At 35.3% G+C, this 9442-nt stretch overlaps 2 protein-coding genes and 1 non-coding gene across 3 annotated transcripts; 2 read left to right on the forward strand and 1 right to left on the reverse strand.

Moving 5' to 3' along the window:
• Window positions 1–930: 930 nt before the first annotated feature.
• LOC142534488 (protein FEZ-like) lies at window positions 931–2918 on the forward strand. Its single transcript, XM_075641357.1, has 3 exons — window positions 931–1346; window positions 1769–2073; window positions 2219–2918. The coding sequence occupies exons 1-3, from the start codon at window positions 1160–1162 to the stop codon at window positions 2804–2806; spliced, it is 1080 nt and encodes a 359-aa protein (XP_075497472.1). The 5' UTR covers window positions 931–1159; the 3' UTR covers window positions 2807–2918.
• Window positions 2919–3450: 532 nt separating this feature from the next.
• On the forward strand, window positions 3451–3530 carry TRNAL-CAG (transfer RNA leucine (anticodon CAG)). The gene has a single exon. It is a non-coding gene; the product is annotated as a tRNA-Leu (tRNA).
• Window positions 3531–4356: 826 nt separating this feature from the next.
• On the reverse strand, window positions 4357–8893 carry LOC142534491 (uncharacterized). Its single transcript, XM_075641359.1, has 5 exons — window positions 8292–8893; window positions 7037–8196; window positions 5193–5606; window positions 4785–5026; window positions 4357–4686 (listed from the first exon to the last, which is right to left on the reverse strand). Exons 1-5 carry the CDS (start codon window positions 8444–8446, stop codon window positions 4423–4425), a joined length of 2235 nt encoding a protein of 744 aa, XP_075497474.1. The 5' UTR covers window positions 8447–8893; the 3' UTR covers window positions 4357–4422.
• Window positions 8894–9442: the final 549 nt, after the last annotated feature.

Below are 9442 nucleotides of genomic sequence, written 5' to 3' on the forward strand. Positions count from 1 at the left end.
ATGTGAATAAGAATTGAGATTTAGGCACCGTATTCATACCAAACGTCAAATATCCATAATATTTTGTAAGTTGTTTTATATTAATAAAAGTATAGAATCCTTCCATTATTTCAGTTTGTTTTTAATATTTATTTTTTTACGTTATCAAATAATTCAAATGTTTTTATATTGAAAGAAGAGATAATATAAAATATCGATGACTTATAGTTTATCTGTTATCAAGTTTTTAAGTTTTAGATAAAATCTCATATTCAAAATTTAATTGTAACAAACATCGTCTACAATTCAATAAAATAGTGTAATTGCCACGACGGAATCTAATTAGTGATTGATGTTCACCAATAAAAGTTATTTTGTTTCCAAGATCCCATCAACAATATATTATATGAACGATCGATCAGTTAATATAGTTAATTGTCTCTCAATCAATTGTTTCATTCAAATTCATGAACCAACTATTAGTAAATCAAGAATGTCTATTAACTTCCCCAGCGGCATCAAACGAACCAAATCTCAAAATAAATATTATCTGTAACGTCTGCATTCACAATTTGTTCAATATTTTAACAAGAATTCAACTTATAACCACACCGTCAATTTCAAGCTTTCACATTCAGTTCGAGCTGATATATGCCTAGGATCCCACCGAAATAAAAGTTTTTTAAACATTTTATGAGACGAATTTGATTCAACATCCATGCATCATCTCGAAGGACAAAGGAATATTGGATTCTTTACTTACAAGCTTTAAAATCGAGCATGAAATCGAGAAAATTTTATTGATTGATATACTATTTAACTTGGGCCTCCTAATTTTTTGCAAACATATGACAATTACATGATCATATATTAATTGAAGGAGAAGGTTGTTTTGTCATATAGTTTTGATTGTTACATAAAGATACGAAGGGAAGAATCCAATTTAAGGGCGTGAGGATTAGGAAAAAGATATATGCTTCATCCACACAACACAAATCTGGAGTCTCAAAGAGCAAGCTTCATTACTAGTCAATGGCCTTGACTTGGGTTCTTCTGCCTCCACTTTTAAGGAGAGGGCTTTGCTCCAAGAAAATTTAGTCCTAGCAAGTAGCATTTCCTCCGTACTTTTCAGATCTCTTTCTTGAAAAATAGAGATCATATTGTAAATAATCAAGCCAACATGGATGACAACAATGATCTGGACAAGAATAATATCGATGATCTTATGTTGCCCGGATTCCGGTTTCATCCCACGGATGAAGAGCTTGTCGGGTTCTATCTCAAGAGGAAGCTCGAGCAGAGACCCCTTCCTATCGAGCTTATTAAGCAAGTTGATATATACAAATACGATCCATGGGATCTTCCAAGTAAGTCTGTACGATTTGTCGAACACAAAAATTTAATTGATCGAAGACTGCCCTTACTCAAATGAGGATCCCCTCATTACATCCTCTTGGCTTTCATATCATAGATTTATAACTTTGCACAAATCTTGAGCATAAACTGGTAAATGGAACTCAAAACATATATGTTCATATGAATATAGTTCAATCTAACAATATTTGTTACGCATGGTGAGCTTTACTCATAGGCTTGAATGCTAAATATCTAAAGAACAAAATGTTGATGTTAAATCATCTTACAGTTACATTTATTTTATTTATCATATGCTTTTATTACCAAACAAATTACCTGTTGCTATAATTTATTTTATATATATGTTGATATCCTGGACGTCATTATCAATCATCAAACGTAACAAGTTTTAACTTTTCTTGATATGAAACAGAGCTGGTAACCACAGGAGAGAAAGAATGGTACTTCTATTGTCCAAGGGATCGTAAATATAGGAACAGCTCGAGGCCGAACCGTGTCACGGGATCAGGGTTCTGGAAAGCAACCGGAACCGATAGGCCTATATACTCTTCTGATGGAACTAAATGCATAGGTCTGAAGAAATCCTTGGTGTTCTACAGGGGTAGAGCTGCCAAAGGCATAAAAACAGATTGGATGATGCATGAATTCCGACTTCCATCCATCCCGGACGCTGTGTCTCCTTCCAAGAAGATCTTGGACAATAATCTTCCTGCAAATGTAAGTCTTTTGTTGCTTACACAGATTAGGCTTAGAAGTTTCGGCCAAGATCATGTCTACTCGATTTATTTATGAATTGGTCACGTGCAATCCTCAAAAAATATCTGAATTTTATACTGATTATTTTGCTGTTCGACGAATACAGGATTCATGGGCAATATGCAGGATATTCAAGAAGATCAATTCGATGGCACACAGAGCTCTTTGCAACTCATGGGCTCCTTCGTTGACCGAAACCACATCACCCGATGTATTTACTCAAACTACAAACCAAACTCATTTCAGTTCAGATAATCTCTCTTCTTCCCCCTCCGAAAATGGACTACAGCACGCCAGTTTCCCTGCACTCTACGCCCCCTTCTACAAACCTATCCCCACCACCAAACCATCTAATGATTTCTTCCCCATTTTCTCCCCTCCACAAAATTTCAGTTCGTCCTCCGGTTTCATGAACGAGCCCGTCAAAACTCCGGACTGCATCGACTTTGACGGGCCACAGCAGCAGTTCAACGCGTCACTACTTGGCTCCTCGCAGGTGATCCAAGAAAGTATAGACTTGGAAGATGAACAAGCGGATCTGAGAAAGGGTTTTAGTCCGAAAAACCCGTGGGGAGACATCCGAGCGATGGGATTTCCGTTCAGTTTTCAATCGCCGGAGACGTGGGATTCTCCTTCTTGTCCTAGTGAAATATCATCCTCCACGGCTTATTGTGATGACAAGTGTTATGTATAGGATGATGGCTTCATTTGCTGCTCTGCTTTGAGCAACCTAGCATGGCATATGTAAATAGTATCCCTTATCATACATTATTATTCCTAGTGAATTATTTTACTTGGAACATACCTCACTTTTCTCTCATTTTCCTCAACTTTGCTTGCTTTTGCTTGTTTGGGCTAAAAATAAAATCTGAGAAACCCGTCAAATATTGACCAATAAAGATCTTTTTCATGAGCTAAAATTATTAACTCGTCTACAAAAATTCTCTGCTTATGAGTAGGCAAGGAAGTAACTCTCCCAAGATAATCACTCAATCAACAAATCTGCGTACTTATAGGAATTGTTCCTTGAATTTCACAATCATTTTTACTTAAATTCATTTGTTTTAGCATTCATAACAACTTAACAATTCTTGATTCATGGTTGTATAATTTTGTAGAAGTTGATTTCACTCTTTCTCGGTTTCATGGGTGCATTGGACCTTACGCAAAAGAATTTGCAAATATTTATTATATATATAAACGTTTAATCTATAATAAAATATATAATACCATCAAAAAACATTATTTAAAATTTAATTCATCTTATTCTAGATCCTGTTTACTAAAAAAAATTATATTAAGGAATAAATATAATAATTCCGAAACTTCTAAACAAAAGTCAAGATGGCCGAGCGGTCTAAGGCGCCAGTTTCAGGTACTGGTCCGAAAGGGCGTGGGTTCAAATCCCACTCTTGACATATTCTCTCATATTACCTTGACACATGTTTTTGCTCATAAATGGGACGATTCCAATCAAAATAACAATAATCAAGGATAAAAGAAAGTGTTCACGAGCAACCCACCCCATGTAATCTCTATTATTTTCTTCAACTCTTTTTTATCATTACATTTTTCGTTATTATTTATCAAAGATCGTACAATACTAAACACATCGACATGTATAAGACCAATTACTATAATTTATTCAAACCTTTTTAACTTCTTATTTTAAAATAATATTTTGCAGTTTGTAAAAATTTTAAAATACGTGCTTTAGATTTTAAACTTGTAATATCATTGTGGCCATAATTAGGAGTTAGGGGTCTAATGGAGCAACAAAGATTAATGGTTTGGTTCCTTTTAAAATTTAATAAAATCGATATAATATGATTTGATTCTAATTTTAATATAAAACCGAACCAAAATATAGTTAGAATGATACACATCAAATATTAAACGGAAGCAATTGAATGCGTGAAAGTGAGCATTCAGATGGCAGGCAAGAATGGTGAGGCTTTGGATAAAAACACAAGATAAACCCATGAATGGTCGCCTCTATATTAGCTCACTACGGGACCCTTTGCCTAACAAAACTAAGCCCATAAAAAGGGCAGCTGTCCCATTTCCTTTTCTAATTACGTACTCTGTATCCATTCTCATTCTTGCGAAAATGTTAAAACTATACGAGTGGGACTGTATACAAATGAACATTTTTTTAAAAATGTTAAAAATTGTCTATTATTTATAAGACTTAGATAAAAATGATTTTGTATAGCAATAAAGAATGCATTCAAACATGCTAGGAAAAAAAACTGTGAATCAAAACTTTCTAGCACATATTATCAAAGTTACATGTACAAATCCCAAATCCTAACATGGGAAGAGCAAAAAGCCAGGTTCTACACGCATCTTCCTATCCACAAAACTAATTCTGTTTAGTTTGTCATGACACCAAATCAACTGGTCTCTTGTTATTCTTGGCATCCTCAGAACCCTAGAAACTAATCTCATATCTACTTGACAGAAAAACGAAAGAACTTGATCCCACTCGTCTTCACCATCGTCCCTACACCGTCGAAATTTCTTCAAAATGCAGTTCTCGCTCCTCAAAATGTCTTTCAGCTTTCTTTCCTTCTGAATTCCAATAGAAAACCCACAAACTTGCATTAGCAAATAGAATAAAGCCTAACATCTAAAACAGCTTTCGACAAGTTAGTGGAAAATTTAGGGACCTTTCGAAGAATTTTTCGGACAGCTAGTGATAGGCTGAGGTCTTCTGGATCCTGAAGCTGCGGAACGATCTTGTTGTGCATACTGGGTGGTGGAGCACTGGTGCAGTCCTTATCAGCTTTAACAAATCGCCAAAATATTCGAATCGACTCTTCAACAATTTCGACTAACGTTTCGATGGTAATAACGTTTTCATCTCTGTCTTTGGTCCACACCCTCCACTTTTTGTCCTTCATATTATCCACTGCCAAAAGTACACCTTTAGCTTCAATATAAATGCCGTAAAACTACAAAGCAAAACTTCTCTACTATTGCGAATCACTAAACCCGTTTATATTAATATTCTAATATGATCTCAATGACAACTTCTATCGATTCATGCACTCAAAACTGAGGGAACAAATTCTTACCTCTAATAACTGGAACTTGAAGAAGATTGCGAAGAACACACCTAGTTTTCGCATAATTTTGAACCCTTGGCCCTTGAAATTGCTCGTCTTCTGTGAACCGTTGCATGAGCACTTGAAACTGTTGGAACTCCCCAGCAACTTCATTGTATCTATTGATCCCACGGGGGTCTGAATCCCATAAATCCAAGGCTTTCTCGTACTGCCAATACAACATCTCCCACGAAGCACACATCTGTCCCACGTATACTACTTCAACGTCACCTTCCAATTCATCTATAAACTTCTTCTTGGGATCGCTTCCGTGGATTTTATGTTTCGACATCCAAAGATTTTGCGAAACCAAGGATTTTAGTGTTGGCACCGAAGGTTTCTTGTTTGCCGTAGATTGGAGGGGAACCTTTAGCTGCAGTAGACCTGCCATGCATGTTGCACACAAATGATGCATGAGGGTTGTCCAAGATATAGGTTATGGTTTACCTATTATTATTGATAAGATTCTTATTTTTATGATTACTGAGTATATATATATATATATTCAGAAAAGATGAACAAACATTTGATAAAATCCCAAATTAAAACTGAAAAATAATGCTACTAAATGTGAAACAAGCGAAACAAAGAAAAAAATATAAGTCGGAGGGAGTGAGATATCTTAAGACCTACACTTTACTTTGAATTTTGCTCTAGGACAAAAGGAAACAAATTTGTGACAAGGTCGATCAATAAATTCAGTTGACCCGAATGAAACCTCATAAATTACAACGACCACAAATGCATAGGCTCGTTTTTCAAGCCATTTGCTTTTGAATTCCTAATAAATTCTTTTAAATCATGATGCCACACTCTTGCATCGTAGCACCGAACAATTTTTTTTTTTTTTTTTAGAATGGTAGTACAATATTTGAGTAATTGGAAAATAATTTATTTTTATATTTTGCATTTTATATATGTCGGTAAAATATAAATACTTTTAAGATTGGAACTTGGACCTAACTCAACCCCAAAAGCTAACTCAAGGGGGGAGGATTGTCCAAGCCCATATATACAACTACCAGGTTATTTTCCGACAATTAACAAATACTATATTATGTCACTAGCTAGTTTGGTCATTCTGTTGGGAAAGGATCGTCTAGTTTAGTCAAAAAGACTTTTAATGCCCCAATTAATTAAATACACGAATTAAATGCACACATAAAATGGCGCAACACCACCGACTCATCCTCATCGTGCCTTGTACCAGACCAAGTCCCATGTTATTTCTGTTTTTGGAGAACCCAACGGACAAGATCTTATGGGTCCTCTAAAAACACCCACGGATTATTAATTTAGTAATGATGCTAATAAATAATTAATAAAACATATAAAAAAAACTTGAACAATTATTAATTAAAAAATATGATTAAAGAATGAAAGGTCTCTTGGCACACCAACTAAAATATGTTCAAATGAAAAAAGTTATAATAAGAAATATTAATTTTCAATAATCAATGCAGTGTAGATCTATCCTACTGGTGATTGGTTGGGCTTAAAATAATTACTGGTGGTAGGTCATCAATTAACTCGTTGGAAAATTTAGGTTTTTAGAATTGAAAGTTTTGTATTTCAAGATCATATGGGATGATTAAAATTTTAAAGATAAAAATAAAAGAGTAATCGAGAAGGTAGATTCCAGTCGAATACTGGTCTTTTTAATCTTCTAGTTGTAGATTGAAATTTTTTAGCAGACTTAAAACTCATTTTATGTCCGACTTCGTATCGAATTCGGTAGCTAGTTTAATTTTAAATATATTTGCCAACGAGTACCGGAATGATGAGTGAAAGGAAGAATGGAAATGTGGACTAACCCATTGCGTACATCTTCTGGTAATTCAAGATATCCAATTTGCGCATTTTTTCTCTGTATCTCTTGTAGAATTTGTGAAGCTCACCCATTCCATCTCCACGCTGGGATTTTTCATCAATCTTCCATGGCTTCAAATCCTCCATTATCTTAGGAAACTCAGATTCTTCTAAAATGGTGGGCAAACCTGTGTCCCTCACCTTCTTAAGCTCCATTTTCAAATGGTCTATCAAATCTTGATGTTCCCACAATGATTCCAGTTCATCTGCGGAATCGGTCATTGCTGAATCCTTGGTCTCTGTTTTTTCATAATTGGTAAGAAATCCAGCGCCTGTGAAATCTTCCTCGGATAAGAAATCTGTGTTAAATTCGTCGGCATTGTGCAAACCATCAAGTTCTTTTGATTGATCGTGATCTTCGTTCAAAGTATCCATTTCATCGCCGCCATGGAGATGTTTTGATGATTCCACGTCTTCGTAGAAGCCCGAAGATGATTCTTGCATTGATTCTAACCCAAAATCTTCATCAGACATGAAAGCATCGCCGTGTGAATACACTGAACTGTCGATTGCGGAAGGAATATGATTGACTTCGATTGAATCCGAATCCGAGCCACTACACATGGAAATTTTCTCAGAAAAACACTGCGGTTCATCAAGAAAATCTTGGTTTTCCTCGAATTTGGCATCTTCTTCACCCGAATGAACCGTTTCCTCCAACTTCTCCACTGATTCCTCTGCCTCAGTATTATCGTTTCCTTCTCCGTTGCATACCGAAATTTCATTATAATCTTGTCCCGATTTCCCCGATTCGCATTTTCTGTTTCCATTAATTTCTTCCACAGGAAAAGTCCCCAGTTCATATATAAAAGCGCTGGCGGATTTTTCACCAGACGTGAAATCATATTTACTAGTACTTCGAAAAGAGGACACTTCAGAAGTCGATAAATTGTCTGGTTTTATATGAATTCTACGAAATTCTTCAAAAGTTGGAAACTTGAATTTCAGAAATACCTCTTCTTTCTCTTCTCCATCATCACCATCAAATCCTATAAACTGGGTAACATCTTTCTCGGCGATACACTCGGACGACAACTCTGTCTCTGCTTCAAGAAATTCTATTTCTTCACCATTCTTGTCCACGGAACTCTCATCTCTATGCAGCCTGGATTTCGATTAAAAAAGACATATCAGAAACTAACAAATTATCAAATAATGGAGCTAAATAAACAGAAAAAAGGCGTTAAAAGTTCTTCTCACCTGAAGAAAAAAGCAGAGACAAAGTTGAAGAGTGGGAGCAGACACATGGAAACAGAGAACAAGAACGCATATGCAAAAGGAACCAATCTTTGGCTCACCAACTTAATCACAGAACCCATGTTCAGAATAGAGAAGACCTTTTTTTTCCTTTTCATGAGGAACCCGTAAAATTGAAGGTGCCGTAAATTCAGTCAAAAACGAAGAAAAACATGGGAAATGCAGGTGTTTCGAATCTAACGTCCTCTTTGAATATTTCAAAACCATAAATGGGGTTTGAACGAGTAAAAAGGAGACTCCTCGCCTAGATTAGAACCAAATATCCGGCACTTAAATCCGAACAAATGGGAGAAATCTACGGAGAAATGAGATTTTCAAGCAAGAATTAAAGAGAGACTGTTACTCTACATTTGCATCTTCATCAGACACGAATGAACAAGAAGTGTGTTTCTGTGAGAGCTCTGGATAGGTTGGTCGGTATGTGCCGTTTGGGAGGCAGAGACAGGGTGTAATTGTAAATAAGCGTTTTCCTGAGGACTAAATGAGAAATTTGAGCACGCGTGGGAGGAGAAATGAGAAGGTGGAGGTTGTATTCTTCCACTCCATAATTGTTCAAATTGATTCCAATTTCCACATCCATTTAAGTCTGTGACGATTTATATATATAAAAAAATTGGTCGGATTAATTTTGGGATTTTAATTTACATGTAAGAAATTATTATTTTGGGTTATATCAGTTAAATAAAGTCAGGGTAAGATTTTCGATTGGATTCCCATGGTGGAATGGTCGTATTTCTGGTTTGTCATAATTTTTTTAAAAAAGATTTTAGTATGTTTATTTATTTATTATTTTTAAATAGTCGTCTTCGAATTTCAATATACGGGAGACTGTTTATAAAAAGAAAAACACAATGGTTCCATTTGTCATGATCTTTGTATGTTTGAATTGTACAATAAAGTTTATAAATGAAACCAACGTTTTCCGATTGGGTTACTATAATTGGGTTTAAGGTAAAAATTTGTGTGAGACGATCTCACGGATCGTATTTTATGATACGGATCTTTTATATGAGTCATCATAAGACACCTACTTTGGGTTTAATTGGTGAGGCATAATTATATGTGTATAAATCGACTATTAAAATAATTTTAGA

This window comes from Primulina tabacum, unplaced genomic scaffold (genome assembly GCF_025594145.1).
Source record: "Primulina tabacum isolate GXHZ01 unplaced genomic scaffold, ASM2559414v2 Contig542, whole genome shotgun sequence".
In the NCBI taxonomy this organism is placed as follows: Eukaryota; Viridiplantae; Streptophyta; class Magnoliopsida; order Lamiales; family Gesneriaceae; genus Primulina; species Primulina tabacum.